This window comes from Phacochoerus africanus, chromosome 7 (assembly GCF_016906955.1).
Source record: "Phacochoerus africanus isolate WHEZ1 chromosome 7, ROS_Pafr_v1, whole genome shotgun sequence".
In the NCBI taxonomy this organism is placed as follows: Eukaryota; Metazoa; Chordata; class Mammalia; order Artiodactyla; family Suidae; genus Phacochoerus; species Phacochoerus africanus.
The window spans coordinates 84,543,322-84,562,890 of NC_062550.1; the positions used below are offsets into that span (position 1 = coordinate 84,543,322).

The window sequence follows — 19,569 nt, forward strand, 5'->3', positions numbered from 1 at the left end:
GAAAGTCCATCATCCCTGGCTTTTGTGATCTCTCTCCTGCCTATTTCTTGAGCCTGTTCTCAGTTATTCCTCTCATTCTGCAGTCCTCTGGCTCTGTAGATGTGCACAGCTTTCCCACATCTTTGGACTATTCCACGAGCTTCTTTCTGCCTGCAATTCTCTCCCCTCTCATCACTCTCATGGGGAGCACAACAAGAATATCAGTGAAGTGTGGGGGTGGATGCTGGGGAAAATGGCTCAGATCCTACCGGTGGGAAAATAAATTGATATAATCTCTGGGGGGGTAACTTGGCAATAAGTAGTAAACTTTTCCCCCAAGTGCCAACTTCTAACTCAGAAATTCCATCTCATCAAGGCATTTAACCAATGAATCGATAAGACAAATGCATATGTATGTGAATGAGACGCTCACTGTATAACCAGATCCTTTGCTTTAGCTCCTCTCTGAAGTACCTAAATAGTATCTGGTGCATCTTTCCTGAGTTTTTCAGATGCTTAAACTACCACCAAATGCAAGAAATTAACTGCTTGATGGTCATGAGCACATATGGGGCCTCCAGACCTTCTGGCACCTACGGATAGACCACCATCCACCAATTAGAGAATCACGCACGACCCGATCACCTACGTTGCACCCCTAATCCTCATTTGGCTTTTAAAATGCTTTGCTGAAAGCTTTTGGGGAGCTCGGGGTTTTAGGGGGTATGAGCTACCCATTCTCCCTGCTTGGTCCTGCAATAAAACTTTCTCTGCTCCAAACTCTGATGTTTCATTGTTTGGCCTCACTGTGCATCAGGCACATGAACTTGCATTTGGTAATAACTGCAGCATTGTTTAAGATGGCAGAAAACTGAGTTTAAGAAGCACGGTACAGTCAGATAATGGGATACTGTGTAGAAGCGAAGAAACGTGATATTTATCTACATTCGTAAAGAAAGATAGATTACATATTGTCAAGTGAAAAAGCAGGTTATAAAACTCTATGTAGAGTACAGCCCCATGCACATGTTTATATACCTAGAAAAAGGTTGTAAGGCTAATACAAAATGCTAGTGATAGCTTTTTTCCCTGCCTTGAGAATATGAGCAATTTTTATTTTCTTTTTCTACTTTTCTTTAGTTTACAAACTTTTTTTTTGCTGAAGTAGGAATTACCGTATTGCCAAAAGAAGAAATAAACATGCCATTTGTATTTTCAAAGGAGAAAAAAAAAATAGTTGCTGAGAAGTGAGGCTCAGAACAGATCCTAAGTCCTGAAAGGCTGGCTCTTACCATTGTCACATTTCACTCCTCGCCAGCCCACGTCACAGTCGCAGGAGCCGTCACCTGAGGGTCCTTGATTGCATCTCCCATGGACACAAGTACACACTGAGTGGAAAAACACCCACACGCTGTTAGACTTTTTACCTGCGTTCAAAAACTCACTGATGATTTGATATAAAGGTTCACTTCACTGCATATAATTCTCCAGCCTGACTCCAGATGACGGTTGTTAATGGTGGTGGGGCGGGGGGGGGGGGCCCACAGGAATAGAATGGGGTGGGCTGATAGGTGACTCAGGGTATGGTTCAACAAAGACCACCATTTGGGGACCATGTAGCACTGTGGGGCAGTGACCCAAGTGGTGTGAGTGTCCTTGGCTGAGGTTATCTGAGGAGCCAAGGTTATGTGGGACCCCTTGGGAGAGAACCATGTTTGTGCCCTAAGAGGAGACATCAGAAAGAAGTCCACCAAATTCCTGCAAACCCAGTGTGGCACCCTCTCCAGTAACAAGGAAATGCCCTTTGTTATGCACTAGGGTCTTGAGCCCCTTTGAGACCTGGATGAAAGCTAAGGATGACGTCCTCAGAAAAATGCGCTCAGCCTTGGGGGTTTGCGGGACCCTGTGAGGGTTACCTATAGATGGTAGGTTAGGAAATCCTACATAACTGCAATCAGATAATTCTTCTGCACAACACAGAGAAAAAGTGGCACTATAATGCCAATTATACACTAAACGGCCCAATAATGATTCAATTGCCTATTGACTTTGTCTGGCTTTGGACTAGCTGATGAGAAAATAGTGCCAGCCAGGTCAAATATATGGCTTTTAATACATGGTAGAAAAATGCTTTGTTTTCTATGGATTAGGACGCCCCTTTTCTCCCATCGGCCCTCTCATGGGGAGAGGACGCAGGCACGTCAGGGCGGGGAGAATGCAGATGACTTGGCTAAAACAGATGATGATTTTTGTGGAAACAACTTAAAAGCATGTGGCTGGTTGAGGGTGAATCAACTGAGTGACCACCACATAACGGTCATGATTCAAAAGTACAGCTTTGGAGGGAAGCAGTGTGTGCCGTGACACCTCCTCAGGTGTGGCCTTGGGGGAACTCATTCAACCCCTTTGCCTTAAGATCCTCGTCTGTAAAACCAGGGTAAGAATACTCGAGTGTCTACAGCTCCTGTGTGGATTAAGTGAGATAATGTGCACGGATCTGTTTTTCAATCTATCAGATAAACAGACAGGTACAGAAATGTGAGTGGGTTTGCAGAATGTCACAGAGCAGCCTGGGGTGGGCTCGGAGGTCCAGTTTCGTGGCTGAAAATGTTTGGAATCGCTGCCCCAAGATACAACACGGAAGTTCTTGTAATGCACATGACAATGGGGTTGCGGGGGGCGGGGGGGGGGGGTGTCCAGCCTGCTCTGCAGACCAGCCGGTGAGGCGATCACCCTTTCCTCGTGCTTTTCTGCTTGGTTTCACCGCGCCTGGTGGGGCGAGGGTGCGCACCTTGGTCGCAGTGGGCGCCGTACTTGCCCTCCACGCAGGTCTCACAGGCCGTCCCGCTGAAGCCCCCTCCACACTCACAGACGCCTGTGCCGTTGGCTCCGTCCAAGCAGATCCCGTTTCCAAAGCAGATGCCCTCGGCACTCCCTGGGCAGGGCTGGCACTGGGGGCCGAAGTAGCCCGCGCAGCACTCTTTTGTCTGAAACGGAAGGACCAGGCTGGATGTGGACGAGGTCACACGTCCATCCTCTGGTTTCATGCAGCCCTGGTGCGGATGGCCTGCAGGTGGGACGGGACATGTGGCCATAGCTTTGCGTCCCCCCCCCCCCGCATGGTGTGAAGGGTGGGGACAGCAACCCCTGAGGACCAGGTGAGGCTATGTGATTTCCAGGGGTGCCAGGAACAACATGGAGCCTTCTGCTGGGGAGGCAGGAAGGCGGGGGAAGGAGGAGGGCGGATGGGAGGAGAGGATGAAGAAAGGGGAGAAAGAGGAGGAGCAGCAGGAGCACAGTAAGGATAATGCAATGATGCCAGAGGGGCCCTAGCCATCCCCAAACCCGGCCCCTTTGTAGTGCACGTTATCTCATCCAGTATGGAAGCAGGGAGGCCAACACGGCTGAGACCTCTGACTGTAAATGACTCTCCCAGTTAAGGGGAGCCCTGCATGATAGCTGCTTGCTGGGGCCTGCCTTTATTCTGGCAAAAATGAAAACACAAGACCTCCTGCCCAACCGCCTGAAGCAGACAGAGGCTGTGTCTAGTCACGTGGGAAAAGGGCAGGACAGGACATTATAAAGAATTTTCCTGCAGATTCCAAAGCAACAGCCCAGAGGCTCCTAGCTCTGGGGTTCTATCTTCTAAATGACCAGGTGCACCTGCTCTTTCCTTAGGGAGTTGCACATTTCCTGTCTCTTTCCCTGCACAAAAATCCTCTTAGCCTCTCAGTGCCTCTATTTCATCATTATACAACACTGCAGTCTGCACCCTGGGCTCACTGGCAGGGCTGTCCTGAGTTTTAGAGCCACTACTACTATGAATGACAACGGTAATGACGATAACGAGGAGGAAGAGGAGAAGGCAGAAAGAGTCTGTGCAGAGGTGCTTTGAAAAGGATAACAGGATTGCGTTTCTCAGACCACTGCGATGAGACGGCGGATCGAATCACCATACTCACAATGACAGTCTTCACACACTTGGGCTGGCACCCGATGAACAGCGATCGCTTGCCCATGAAATAAATGGTATACAGACACCTCCTCGTCTCATCACCCTATGAAATAAGAATGATGACATCAGCTTTTCGGTTAGGATAAAGTTTTCCCATCTCTAAAAGCAAGTAGGTGGGCGATACACTGCTGCCTTTCTAACTGAAATGTTCTGGAAAGGGAGGTGGCATCTTGGAACTGTTTCATAAGACGGAAAACGCCAAAGCACAGCATTGGCTGCCAGAACACCAGCTGGCCAAATTCAGATAATTAGGACTTAAGGTGGTACTGTGTAAAAAGGACTTTTCTTTGGAAGACTTGCTTACATTAGCAAGAATCACAGGGTAAATCAGATAAAAACATCCTTCCAGCACTACACAGTGAGCTGAGAATTGGTTTCTGCTTACTGATTGATTTTCTGCACTGGTCTGAGACAGTATTAGGGCTGCTCTATAGACTGATACACGATTAAATAAAACCTCAAGTGAGAGAGTCAGCACTGTTATCATTAATAACTATAATTTCATGCAAGGTTCAGGAGTGTTCATTCTTTTTTTTTTTTTTTTGTCTTTTTGCCATTTTTCTTGGGCCGCTCCTGTGGCATATGGAGGTTCCCAGGCTAGGGGTCGAATCGGAGCTGTAGCCACCGGCCTACGTCACAGCCACAGCAACGCGGGATCCGAGCTGCATCTGCGACCCACACCACAGCTCATGGCAACACCGGATCGTTAACCCACTGAGCAAAGGCAGGGATCGAACCCGCGACCTCATGGTTCCTAGTTGGATTCATTAACCACTGAGTCACCACGGGAACTCCAGGAGTGTTCATTCTTTGCAGTGGTTGGAGCATCACCAGAAGTAGCTTTTGCAATAAACGGTTACAAGAAAAATAGATATGTACTTATTTCAAAGACACACAGCTCCCTCCCCTCTAGTCTGTCCTGTGTTTCTCAGAGAAAGTTAGTTTTAATTTCAACTGTAAGGGAATCAGGAACTCATCTGGGTTGAATACAGTGTTGGGTATGGAGTCTATCTTCTTGGATAAGGTTTCTTGCTCCTGTCTTCAATGGGCTTTTGGGATATGAAAGTTGTAGAAAGTGAAAAAATCCCTTCCTGCATTGGGCATTGGTTGAGGTGAACCCCTGTTTTTACTGATTTATTAATGAAAAGTTTGCTTTGGTCCAAAAAAAAAAAAAAAAGACTTTAGAAAGATGCACACAAGAAGGTAACGTTAAATTTAAACCAAGTGAAAACATGAGGACAGAGAAATGGGCTGGGCTTAAGACTCACTTTCTGATTTGGATCTCCCTGGGATTAGGAAGTGGTTTTATCAAAGTGGACAAAATACTTACTAGTGGTTTAGTTCCAAATGGGCAGATCGGCTGCTGGGGACACTTTCCACACTTTCCCTTGGTAAAACACAGAGGCAAGTGAGCATTTCATAGTTACGACTTTTAGTGCAAAATGAGGCGGCAGATATTTTCCCAGACTTGGAGCTGAGGCTTTTAGGATGTAGAATTGAAAATCAGAAGTTCATCTGGTCCAGCTCTTTAATGTCCTTTAAGACAAATACTTCAACTGCTACTGGCCATGGACATTGGAGCACTGCTTTTTCCACTATACATTTCTGATGCTGAAGATCTTGTAACCTGTGGAGATCTTTTTCCTTTTTTGTCTTCTTAGGGCTGCACTCGCAGCATATAGAGGTTCCCAGGCTAGGGGTCAAATCGGAGCTACAGGTACTGGCCTATGTCACAGCCACAGCGACACAGGATCCAAGCTGCATCTGTGGCCTACACCACAGCTCACAGCAAAGCCAGATCCTTCACCCACTGAGCAAGGCCAGGGATCGAACCTGCAACCTCATGGTTGCTAGTCGGATTCGTTTCTGCTGCGCCACAACGGGAACTCTAACCTGTGGAGATCTTAACTCATTTAAATCCTAATTCCTTTAACAAAAACTCATTTATTGAAAACCTACTATTTTGTGAACTGGCCAGATTCTGAGACTAAGACAATGAATTACACCACAATGCCCAGCCTAGGAACACACTGCCCAGCTGAGGGGCCACTGCCCAGTGCAGATGACATACACTGCCACAAAATAAAGAGCACAGGTTAAGAAGGACAGGCATTTTAAAGTACTGCCTTGTTCCTAAAATGGGAGGAGGCTGATGTGACTAGTTCCTCACTTGGCACCTGCTGGCAGTACAGTGTGGTCGGTCACAGTTCGGGCTCTGGGGCCAGACCGCCTGGATTTGAACACCTTCTCTGTCACTTGCTAGCTCTGTGAAACTGTGCAAAAGGGGCACAGTGATCATGCCTATTTTGTAGGCTGTGAGGATTACGTGGGTTAATATGTGTAAAAGCTTTAGCGCGGTGCCTGGAACAGAGAAAGTGCCCAATAAATGTATTATATATATATATAATATATATATATATTATATATATATAAAATTTTTTGCGTTCATTTATTTGAACAACAATAATTTAGATAAAGCTAAACCTAAACAAGTATAAATCAATTATAAATGGCAGGGTTTCTATGAGAATATGTTATAAATAATATTGAGAAAATGCTTATTGCTCATTTTATATTTTTCTTATCTGCTAACATATAGGAATATAGCCCAAATTTTAGATTATGAAGATTTTTTTTTGGGGGGGGAAGAACTGTGCTATAATTTTTTTCCTTTAAAAAATTTTTTTTATTATAGTGAATTTACAATGTTCTGTCAATTTCTGCTGTACAGCAAAGTGACCTACACAGGTTATCCATTCTAAATGTAATAGTTTGCATCTGATAGATGAGTCTTATATTTTAAAAATTATAAAAAATAAGCCAGCACTCTTTAATTGCATCATTGGCCTTGGAGAGAACTTACTCGTACAATAGTAGTGTCATTAATATCACATCTATTCTTCTGAATTTCCAGAACTTTCCCCAAGCCATGGATCACTCCTTGTCGGTGGCTGCATTGGTGTAGTTTATCGGAGCCTCATTTACATAGAGCTGTCAACAGGAAGATTAATCATAAATTTTTATTAGAATGATTTTAAGGGAAATAGGGTGACGGGGATTGGAAGATATCAGTAGAACCACAGCCTAAGAGATGTTCCAATATTCTCCTGGAAGGCAGCACATTCGTAGAGAGAGCTCTGCCCAGGAAAGTGGCATCTAGGTAACACTTCATGTGGCACTTTGCAGCTGTGTGACCTTGGACCAGTTGCTGTTCCTCTCTGAATCCTGATTTCCCCTTTGTAAAAGGAAAAGGTCGTTCTAGATCATTTCTAAGATTTCTCTCCATCCCTCAAATGATCAGTTTTTATTGTTTAAAAAATTTTGAATCATGATCATTATGATAGAGCCCTTGATAAAAATGACTCCGTGGCTGTGCTTGGCTGCGCTGGTTCCTGGCAGCCCGAGAAGTGCAGATGCTGTCCAAAACCAAGATACAGAGAACAAAGCTCAGCGTCCTTTCAGCTTACTTCTACTTCCTGGTTAATGAGCAAGCACCCCTCAGTAAGGCTAAGTGACCATGATATAAGAATAAAAATAACCAGTATGTCTGAACGTTTTAGAGTTTGTAAAAAGCGTTTCCACCAGACGGCATCCCTTCCCAGTGTGTGGAGCCGGCTCAGAGGTCTGCATTACCCCACAGTTCTCTTGGGGCATCTGTGGAGTTCGTGGTATATTTGTATTGTCTTTGCCTAGAGTGTCTGTAAGCATCTAAGACATGTGGACTAAGTCAGTACCTAAACGCAGCCAACGCAGATTCGGCTGTGAGCTCTAACTTGTTTGGCTTTCATTTTTTTTTTTTTTTAATGGGAGGGTACCTTGATGATTGCTAAATGCAAAATAAGTAAAGCCACTCCTTCACCCATTTAAGTAAACTAATATAACTGCAAACAAATGGTTCTTTGAAAATTGGGCGAGGTGTGTGTGCGTAGGTGTAGGAGGGCTGAGGTTGGGCGAAAGCGGAAGTCTTTATTGCACTTAAACAGATGTTGACCTCAGATCTAACAAGGGTTTAAAAATGATTAACATTCCCCAAACTCCCCACTGCATCAAGCAAGATTAAAACGACACTACTACGTGTGTAAATTTGAAAGTATTCTGAATGTTAAAGTCCCTTAAAATTTACTTGGAGTTAGTTAAGTGATTTGTCACTGGATGTTGGGATAAATCACTTCTGTGGCTGAGGTCCACAGAAGTGGTCCCAGGATCTCGTAGATCTGCAAAGGAAGAAGGGAGTTCTCTTTGTGGTGTCAAATGGTGATGGCAAAACAAATGCTCAGAATTCCAAGGTGCTGAGTTTTTTTGTTTTTTTGTTTTTTTCAGGGCCGCACCCGCAGAATATGGAGTTTCCCAGGCTAGGGGTTGAATAGGAGCTGTGGTTGCCAGCCTACACCAGAGCCACAGCAGCACCAGATTGGAGCCTGTCTGTGACCTACAGCACAGCTCATGGCAATGCCGGATCCTTGACCCACTGAGCAAGGCCAGGGCATGAACCCACATCCTCACAGAGACAACATCGGGTCCTTAACCTGCTGAGCCACAATGGCAACTCTCTTACGGATTTTTCTTATAAGAATTTATACTAGAGTTACATGGTGAATTTCTTGTTGAATTATCATAGATTGTCTTACTTGATGCTTGAAATATGTAAACAGAATTTTATATCTAAGTATTTTAAACATGTATTAAGTCTCAATTCTTTTTTTATGAATTCTAGACACTTTATGTACTTAGGGGCTATATGAGATTAACACTGGAATACTGGTGTGGAGTCAGTTGGTCCTAGGTCTGCAGTCTCTGCGATCAAGCTATGATAACAGTATTCATATTGTTGGCTGCTGGCTCCTTCACACGTCATTAGGCTCCTTACCCTGGAGCCAGTGCCACTTCCTAGGAGCGAGTTTTTGACACCAGGTTCCCGTCCATCTTGGAGGGGAGCCTGGGGACTGTTGGTTTGTTTGTTAGGAATTAGAACTGAAGGGTACCCCTGACTGCTGGGATTCAATCCCATGATTAGCCAGGCCACACTGATGAGCTGAAGGTTGGGGACAGGGAAGGGGAATGGGAGTGGGAGTAGGAGCTCCCTAGTCTGGCTGAGTCATCACTTTATGGTGACACACAGACAACTGCCTCCTATTGATTGGGCTTAGGAAGTGCTGGTGAGACCATCCCATGCAGAAATGATGACAGGAGTTCCTATCATGGTTCAGTGGTTAACGAACCCGACTGGAATCCATGAGGACTCAGGTTCGATCATTGGCCTCACTCAGTGGGTTAAGGATCTAGCATCTCTGTGAGCTGTGGTGTAGGTTGCAGACATGGCTCGGACCTCGCGTTGCTGTGGGGTAGGCTGTGGGCTATAGCTATGATTTGACCCCAAGCCTGGGAATCTCCATATGCCGCGGGTACATCCCTAAAGGCCAAAAAGACCAAAAAAAAAAAAAAAAAAAGAAGAAGAAGTGACGATGGACACCGGGACTAGGACACCCATTTCCAGGTCAGAAGGGAAATGATCGCACCTGGTCGTTGTGGAGGAAGAAGCCGAGGAGGTAGGAGAAGCCCAGCATGGTCTCCCGGTGCATGCCAGTGTGCAGGTCATTCTTCAGCAGCTTCTCTTCCAAGACCACGTGGTACCTGAGCACGTCCCTCCTCCTGGACAACACACAGATGGGAAAGACAACCCATGGGTCTCCCAGCCCCTGCCCTGGGCACTTCCTGGGCTGCTTCCATCTGCCAGGCACTGTGGTGGTGGTGGGGTTAAGAGCAAGAGTTTGTTGAACTGTAGGTTTTGATCAAGGCATCAGAGCACATTAGATAATAAATGCTAAATCCAAGACAGATCACCCTGGAGAACTTACAAACAATCCATGAAGGACATCCAATAATCCATTACGGAGAGTTCCCGTTGTGGCGCAGCAGAACGAATCCAACTAGGAACCATGAGGATGCGGATTCGATCCCTGGCCTCATCCAGCAGGTTAAGGATCTGGCGTTGCCCTGAGCTGTGGTGTAGGTCTCAGGTGTGGCTCAGATCCCTCGTTGGCACGGCTGTGTCATAGGCCGGCAGCTGTAGCTCCAATTCAACCCCTAGCCTGGGAACCTCCATGTGCCGTGAGTGCAGCCCTAAAAAGAAAAAAAGAAAAAAAAGAAAAGAATCCTTAGGGGGCCTTACAACCCAAACTCAGGGCAGGAAAGGCTGGAGGAGGACTTGCCTTGATTTTTTTGCTTTTTAGGGCCGCACCGATAGCATATGGAAGTTCCCAGGATAGGGGGTGAATTGGAGCTGCAGTTGCCGGCCTACACCACAGCCGTGCAGGATCCGAGCTCTGTCTGCAACCTGCACCACAGCTCACAGCAATGCCAGATCCTTTAACCCAGTGAGCAAGACCAGGGACCGAACCTGCATCCTCATGGATAATAGCTGGGTTTGTTTCTGCTGAGCCACAATGGGAACTCCTGGGGGAGGATTTTAAAATCTATTTCTTTGGTGAGAATGGCTGTGAAAGGAATCCCCACACCCTAGCTTGCCTTTCACCTCCGGGGTCATGAGAGGAGGTTCAATGGGATCCTTCAAAGGGCTTGATCTGTGTCCTCAGCAGCCAGAGTGGTAACCATCCTGCATTCAGTGACAGGCCTGCACTCCCAGCACTGACCTGGGACAAGAGGGTGCTTGTCTGAGAGAGCTGGTGCCCCAGGTCTTATCCTGGAGGGCTGCCTAGTGAGCAGAGAGACCTTCCAGGGGGCAAAGCTGGAGGTGAGCTCTGGGTGCTGGGGGTCCATGGAGGAAATAAGTGATTGTAGGAACAGATGCACACACACAGGGCCAGGGGACTGCAGCTGGAGACCACCAGGGATGGGTAAGGCTCCCAAAGAACCCATCAGAGAGTGAGAGGGAGAGGAGAGAGAGCTTCCAGACACCTGCAGATGCACCGGGACCTCAACATGGCACCAGCTAGATGAGAAGCCTCCTCTCCTCTTAGTATTTCTGTGATCACCAGAAGGTCCTGCCCCTCAACTGCAAACCTGGTGATGCCAAAACTGAATTGAGTGAGATCAGCAGAGGAATAGAGCGTCACATGGGAAGGAGAGAAGAAGGCAGATTAAATTGTTGTCTCTCAGCTCCCAACCACCCTCCACACTGCGGTGGGGCTGGATTGCAGTCTGCACGGCTCCCTTGCCCGGACTCCTGCTGGGCTCTGGTGGCAGAGAGTACCCAAGAGACTGCGAGGCCTGTAAGAGGGATCTCCTCTCTCCATGTGCTTCCTGGTACTGGGGGCATCACTCAGCCACACTTTCCCCTGAATCCGAGTGGTTGAGACCGGTCACTCCCAGACCGGCCTTATCCTGCCCACCTCCTCCCAAGATGCCAGCACACGGCTGGGGAATGCTTCTCCTAGAGGCCTGACCTGAGTCTTGGACTCCCAGGGACCCTCCTGCAACACCAGAGTCACCAGCTGAATGGCACCCCCTCCTCAAGGGTCCGATTTATAGCTACTTGGGTTCCCCCACTTTTCTAAGTTTTAGTCATCCTCAATCCCCCCTTCTGCTCTCCCAGCATTTGTGGTTGTAGATGCTTCTATGCCATCTCTTTTTTAGCTTTCAATTATATTTATACAGATTGATATCCAACAAAAATTTATCATATTAAATTCTCTCTGGTATGGTTTGTCTCCTGATGGATCCTGACTGTTTCAAGGACAAGGCCCCTCTTCCAGTTTTCTGTCTGGACAAAGCCCCCAGCATAGAACAGTGAGGAGAGAAGATTTCATTTTATTTTTTATTTTTTTGTCTTTTTGCTCTTTCTTTGGGCCGCTCCCGAGGCATATGGAGGTTCCCAGGCTAGGGGTCTAATCGGAGCCGCAGGCACTGGCCTACGTCAGAGCCACAGCAACGGGATCCGAGCTGCGTCTGCAACCTACACCACAGCTCACGGCAACTCCAGATCGTTAACCCACTGAGCAAAGGCAGGGACCGAACCCGCAACCTCATGGTTCCTAGTCGGATTCGTTAACCACTGCGCCACGACGGGAACTCCAAAGATTTCATTTTAAATCCAATTCAGAATGTCGATTGTGACCAGGAGCTGCATTTTTTTTTAACTTAACTGAGACTGTGTTCGTGACCTAAAAGTGATGACAGGACTTTCTGCGAAGCAGAAAAGCTATGGAATTGCCTGAGGTTTCATCTCAGGGCAGGAGAAGAATATCCCCCACTGAACAGGTTCACAGGGATGGGGGCGGTGGTGCGGAGACAGAGTAAAGAGCCGTTTCCAACTCCATCCCCGAGCCCCGCGTGCTCGACATGCGCAGTGCAGACACCCGACACCCTTCCTCCCCTCCGCAGAAGTTTACCATTGGAGAGCGAAGGCCCACCCACCTGAAAAGACCATGCCTCACACCCGGGTCTGGAAGTGCTGAGGGCGCGCAGTGGTCTGAACTCTGAGGCGGGAGAGACGGGCTGCGGCTCCGGGGGCCGGAGCCAGCTTCCCGAGGCGGTGAGACTGGACGTGAGGAATGCGGAGGGAGGGGGCAGCGAAGGAGGAAGGGCATCTGATGGCGGGTTGGGTGTGGGTGGGTGTGGGTGTGGGCCCAACACAGTTTTGCCTTCTTGAGGGTCCATATAACAGTATCCTGGTTAGAGCACATGGCGTCTGCAGAGAACGTTTGGCGGGGAGAGAGCAATGGACCCAAGGGTGGCTTAGCGGGGCTTCAAGCCCCGGCTCCCGCATCCTTAACACCCTCATCTTCTAGATGAAGATACAAGTGAAAAGAGCATGCTTGCTGTGCAACTACAGCTTCAAATTTGTCCTTTCGCTTATAGGGCTGCTGGTGGGGCACCACTGGGATCCTTCGACATGGAAATTCTGGAGCCCGCACTGAATAGAAGGTGATCGTGGCCTATTTATGAAGGCCCTAAATAACTGAGGCGGTAGTTTGGGACCTATCCGGGAAATGAAGATCTATCCAAGGGTTCTGAGCCAGAGAGAGGCAGGATTGGAGATTTTTTTATTTCACCAAGCTCTCTGACAGATTTTGACTGTTCAGCCCTGGATGTTAGGAATCAGGGAAGACAGAGATGGGGATAGGAGGAAGCAAGGACAGTCCACTCAGTCTAGGTCCCTGCTACTGACAGCTGGCTGCCTGGGACCAGGGAGAAGCCAGCGAGGGGTGGAGGGGCGGCCTTGCAGATGCTTCCAGGTTCCTGGGATGCCTGCATCCTGTACACATGGGCCTGGGTATGTGCTTCTGGGGTACAAAATGTGTACGTGAGCAGTTCTGGCCTGGAGGATGTTTGGGTATGAGAATCTCTGCCCAAGTTTGTGTTAAAACATCTGGATATTGACCTACCAAACTTGTGACCTTCTTCTCCCGGATGTAACTCTCGATGGCATCGTTGTTTGGAGCAAACACTGTGTAAGCATCAGCAGCCTCGATTGTACTCGCCAGATTGTATTGCTGTGATGAAAAGATACGGGAGTGTGTGAGGGACTTCTGTTCCTAGGTAACCTGAGCAGAGGGTCATGCAGACAACATGGTACTTGCAATAATGTAGCCCCGGAAGATGGAATAGTCAGGCATCTGGTCCAGCCGGGTGAGCAGGTTTGGTAAGGAGCCAGTTAGACCCCTTTGGGGAAGCAGGACCTGGGAAAGGAAGCCCCAACATTCTGTTAGTCTGGGTTGGTGGGACTTGCTGCTCTCCAATACAGAGGTCCAAGTCATATGACAATACATGATTATGAGGTCTCTGCAAATTGAAAAAATATCTTTTCTGTTTGCTAGTTTGCAACACCAAATGGGTGTGTAGCTTGGGGAGTGAACTGGGTTGGATTTCAGCCCACACTACCCTTAGACCAGGCACCTGCACAACTGTTCATGGTGCCCTGACAAGGGGACATAACTATCCAATGGACAGGAAGAGAAGGGGTTCCTTAAGGAGCCCCTGCAACCCAGAAGCTAAGCAGAGACCCTGCATCAGTTGCCCTGCATCCATGCATCTTTGTGTTCACATAAACTTCTTTTTCAATCCGTTTCCTTAACCATGAGGACCCTCTGTTTTCTCATTTGCTAAGTGAGGAGAATGGTACCTACTTCCTTAGGGCTGTAAAACATCAAATGAGATAATGTGATGCATGATACTTGGCACAATGCCTCACACCCAGTGGACTGTCGGTAATTCCAATCTCACCGTACACAGGTGAGGTGGTGATGCTGATGAGGGACACAGAAAAGATACAGTTCCACCCTCAGGGACGTGCCATGATATGGATGCTCATGACCTATTCCATAAAGAACAACTATCCAAATAAGGGGGAAGTTATGCCAACTGAGTGCTCTACCAGAAATCCCACAGGAGTTCAGAGGAAGGAAAAGAGAACAAAACCAACATTTATTGAGGTCTGATGAGGCAGGAGACATGGAGAGAGAAGGTGCTGTTTAATTCCCAGAGGGGAAAAAAAAAAAAAAAAGACAGTGGTTATATAACTTGCCCAAGGTTACACAGTAGCTAAGTGCCTGAACTCAGAGCCTCTGTGACTCTGGGACGTACCCTCTTGACATGATGTTAACCTCAGTGATATGGGCTTTAGGAATCAGGGAAGGCTTCACAGAGGAGGTGGGATTCAAACTGGCTCCCGTGATGATAGAAGATGGGTTGAAGGCACCATTTTTTAATTAATAAGATTACGACAATCAGAAATGTAAATGAGAGCGGGATCAAGATGGCGGAGGAGCGGATGTGGCACTCACCTTCTCCCACAAACACCACATCAAAAAAAAACCATCTGTAAGTAAAACGAGTGGACCAGAACATCTACTGAACTCTTGTGGAAGACCTCAAACCTCTAAAAAGGGCAATAAATCCTCCACACAACTGAGAACAAAAAGAAAAAAAAGAGAGATAGAAGAGGGAAAAAAAAGGAACCAGGATGGGACCAGCACTTCTTAGAGAGAGCAGTGAAAGAGGAAAGGAATCCACACCTTGGGAGGCCACCTAACTGACAGGGAGATCAGCAGGGACAGAGGGGGAAATCTCAAAGCCTTGGAGAAAAGCACAGAAGCGGACTGAGGAGGGCAAAGCTGAAAGAGAGCTGCACAGACCACTGGTACCACCACCTGGGACACCAAAGCCTGAGACACTTGGGCGGCGGCTGGGCACACTGGCTACTGGCCCTGCCCATTGCCTCATCTCCCTGGAAGCATATGCAGGCCATATATCAGCAAACCCCCTATCAAGGGGGTAACAGTCTGCACACACTGAGAAAGAGACAGCAAGCATCCCAACCAAAAGCAGCTCTCACACCAAAAAAAAAAAAAAAAAAAAAAAGTAAGCCCTTACAAGCTACTCGGGGATGCTCTCACATATAAATAGCCCTCCAAAGGCTACAGTAGATAGTTGTTCTCCCTAAACACACAGAATAAGAAAAATATAAGCAAAATGATGAAGCTCAGGAACCATTTCCAGGAGAATTCTCCTGAAGGAGCAAACAATGAGACAGACCTCTGCAGTCCAACAGACATTGAGTTCAAAAAGGACACAGTGAAAATACTGAAGGAATTAAGAGCGGATATAAACAGTAATGTAGATTACCTTAGAAAAGAATTAGGAAATAATAGGAGGAGCCAAGAAAAATTAGAAAATTCATTTGCAGAGTCACGAGTTAAAGGCATTGAAGAACAGAATGAATAATGCAGGGGAACGATAAGTGACTTGGAAGAGAGAATAGTGGAAATCACCTGATCAGGACAGCAGACAGAAAACCAAATGAAAAAACATGAAAGCAATATAAGAGATCTATGGGATAACATAAAGCAGGCCAATCTACACATAACAGGGATTACAAAGAAAAAGAAAAGAAAAGAGGATTGAAAATATATTTGAAGAAATTATGGCTGAAAATTTTCCAAATCTAAAGGAAACAGATAACAAGATATGAGAAGCACAGAGGGCCCCAAACAAGTTGAACCCAAAAAGACCTACGCCAAGACATATTATAATAAAAATAGCAAAAGTTAAAGGAGAGGATTCTAAAAGCAGCAGGAGAAAAACAAAGAGTTAATTATAACCCCCATAAAGCTATCAGCTGATTTCTCTACAGAAACAATACAGGCCAGAAATGAGTGGTAAGATATATTTAAAGTTCTAAAAGGGAAAAATTTGCAGCCTAGAATACTCTACCCAGCAAGATTATCATTTAAAATAGGAGAAATAAAAATCCCTCTAAAATTACCCATGACAATTTTTCATAGAACTAGAACAATCCAAAAATTTATATGGAACCACATATAAATAACCTCATATTCTCATATATGGAATATGAGAAAGAGAATGTGTACAGATGTTTGGCTGGGTCACTTTGCTGTATAGCAGAAACGGACAGAACAAAAAACCACCCCTCCAAATTTATATGGAACCATAAAAGACCCAGAATTGCCAAACCAATCCTGAGCGGAAAAAAAATCAAGCAGGAGGCATAACTCTCCCAGACTTCAGACAAGATTATAAGCTACAGTAATCAAGACAGTGTGGCAGTGGTACAAAAACAGACACATGTGCCAATGGAACAGAATAGAGAACCCAGAAATAAACACAGACACGTGCAGTCAATTAATCTTTGATAAAGGAGGTAAGAATATAAAATGCAAAAAAGTGTCTTCAGCAAGTAGTGCTGAGGAAACTGGACAGCTGCATGTAAATCAATGAAGCTAGACTACACCTTCACACCATGCACAAAAATAAACTCAAAATGGCTTAAAGACTTAAACATAAGACATGACACCATAAAACTCCTAGAAGAGAATATAAGCAAAACATTCTCTGACATTAATCGTACAAATGTTTTCTCAGGTCAGTCTTTCAAGGCAGTAGAAATAAAAACAAAAATAAACCAATGGGACCTGATCAAACTTAAAAGCTTTTGCACAGCAAAGGAAACCATTAAAAAAAAAATTGAAAAGACAATCTACGAATGGGAGAAAATAGTTGCAAACTATGCAACCGACAAGGGCTTAATCTTCAAAATAAACATATCATATAACTCAACAGCAAAAAACAAATACCTCAATTAATAAATGGACAGAAGACCTAAATAGACATTTCTCCAAAGAAGACATACAGATGGCCAACAGGCACATGAAAAATGCTCATGACTAATTATTAGAAAAATACAAATCAAAACTACAGTGAAGTACCACCTCACACTAGTCAGAATGGCTATCATTAATAAGTCCACAAATAACAAATGCTGGAGAGGATATGGAGAAAAGGGAATCCTCCTACACTGTTGGTGGGAATATAAATTGGCATACGCACTGTGGAAAACAGTATGGAGGTTCCTCAGAAAACTAAAAATAGAACTACCATATGATCCAGGAATCCTACTACTGGGCATATGTCCAGATATAACTTTTACTCAAATAGGTACATGTGCCCCTGTGTACATTGCAACACTATTCACAATAGCCAAGACATGGAAACAACCTAAATGTCCATCAACAGATGAATGGATTAAGAAAATGTGGTACCTATACACAATGGAATACTACACAGCCATTAAAAAGAACAAAATAATGCCATTTGCATCAACATAGATAAAACTAGAGATTCTCTGACTGAGGTAAGTCAGAAAGAGAAAGACACCATATGATATCACTTATATGTGGACTCTAATATATAGCACAGATGAACCCTTCTTCAGAACAGAAACAGACTCACAAATAAGGAGAGCAGACTTGTGGTTGCCAAGGGTTAGGGGGGAGGGAGTGAGATAGACTGGGAATGTGAGGTTAGTAGATGCAAACTATTACATTTAGAATGGATAAGCAATGAAGTCCTGCTGTACAGCACAGTGAACTATATCCAATCACTTGTGATAGAACATGATAGAATAAAACATGAGAAAAAGAATATACACATGCATGACTGGGTCACTCTGTCGTACAGCAGAAATTGAAAGAACATTGTAAATCAACTATAATAAAAATTTTTTTAAAAATGTAAATGAGAAGTGATAATTTTATGCTTTTAAAAAAATGATATTTTAGTACTTTGAAAAGTCAGTATTGGCGAATAAATACACTCTCAGTAAGTAATGCTGCTTTCTGATAAATGAAGTCATAAGTCCAGCATAATTCCCTACAACTGACATATCATTTGCTCAAAAAAGTTGTATTTCTTAGTGCCTCTGGTATGCAAGAGAACTGCAAGGACTCTGCAAAGCATGTTCTCAGAAATCTTATAAAAAGCCTCTCTTGTCCAAACAGAAATAGTTAATGTTTTCTGTAACTTAAAATAAAATAGACAGTATATAAGTGCTGTTAGAATAATTTTAGTTAAAATGCAATTAGTTAATGTCTTTTCTAATCTTCCACTTTTCAAAATTTCTCAATATACCAAATTCTAACTTTAATTTTAAATAAAGATCTTAATATAGTAACTGAAAATTATAGGATATTAGAAATCTATACATAGACCTTCCATATGACCCCACAATCCCACTCTTGGGCATCTATCTGGACAAAACTCTATTTAAAAGAGACACGTGCACCCGCATGTTCATTGCAGCACTATTCACAATAGCCAGGACATGGAAACAACCCAAATGTCCATCGACAGAGGATTGGATTCGGAAGATGTGGTATATATTCACAATGGAATACTACTCAGCCATAAAAAAGAATGACATAATGCCATTTGCAGCAACATGGATGGAGCTAGAGAACCTCATACTGAGTGAAATGAGCCAGAAAGACAAAGACAAATACCATATGATATCACTTATAACTGGAATCTAATATCCAGCACAAATGAACATCTCCTCAGAAAAGAAAATCATGGACTTGGAGAAGAGACTTGTGGCTGCCTGATGGGAGGGGGAGGGAGTGGGAGGGATCGGGAGCTTGGGCTTATCAGACACAACTTAGAATAGATTTACAAGGAGATCCCGCTGAATAGCATTGAGAACTTTGTCTAGATACTCATGTTGCAACAGAACAAACTGTGGGGGAAAAAATGTAATTGTAATGTATACATGTAAGGATAACCTGACCCCCTTGCTGTACAGTGGGAAAATAAAAAAATTATAAAAAAAAGAAAATTATAGGATAGCTTAAAACCTCATTTCCCATTAGACTTTTTCCCCTATTTCATATCCTTGAATACTGTTGAATTGCACTTTAGAAGAAAATAAAAATTTCACAATACCTTTTTCATTTTTTTTTTCTAGGGCACAGTAATGCGGAGAGGAGAGGAGAAGTGATACATAACCAGTTGCCTCTCCTCCAGTTTTGCTCTTTTTTTTTGGCCTCATCCATGGTATGTGGAAGTTTCCAAGCCAGGAGTCGAACCCATGCTGCAGCAGCCACCCAGGCCACTGCAGGACAACATGGGATCCCTGACCCACTGTACCACAGGAGAACTCTTCTCCAGGTCTTGATTATATCCCATCTAGATGTATGGACAGCCCAGTACTAAGGTTCTTATGTGACTAGAAAGACGTTCCCATAAATAAACAGACTATATGTGGCCACGGTTTATATCTGACCCACAGAAGGCTATAGGCTGAGTAAATAATAACTGAGTCA

General features: G+C 45.0%; 1 protein-coding gene across 1 annotated transcript in view; it reads right to left on the bottom strand.

Moving 5' to 3' along the window:
- STAB2 (stabilin 2) overlaps nt 1–19,569 on the bottom strand; it is a 163,627-nt gene that overhangs the window by 50,729 nt on the left and 93,329 nt on the right. Inside the window, 10 exon segments of the mRNA XM_047788161.1 lie at nt 1,272–1,367; nt 2,771–2,966; nt 3,942–4,037; nt 5,325–5,381; nt 6,858–6,937; nt 6,940–6,985; nt 9,511–9,637; nt 11,176–11,180; nt 13,339–13,446; nt 13,534–13,632. Coding sequence (XP_047644117.1) covers nt 1,272–1,367; nt 2,771–2,966; nt 3,942–4,037; nt 5,325–5,381; nt 6,858–6,937; nt 6,940–6,985; nt 9,511–9,637; nt 11,176–11,180; nt 13,339–13,446; nt 13,534–13,632 — 910 coding nt within the window.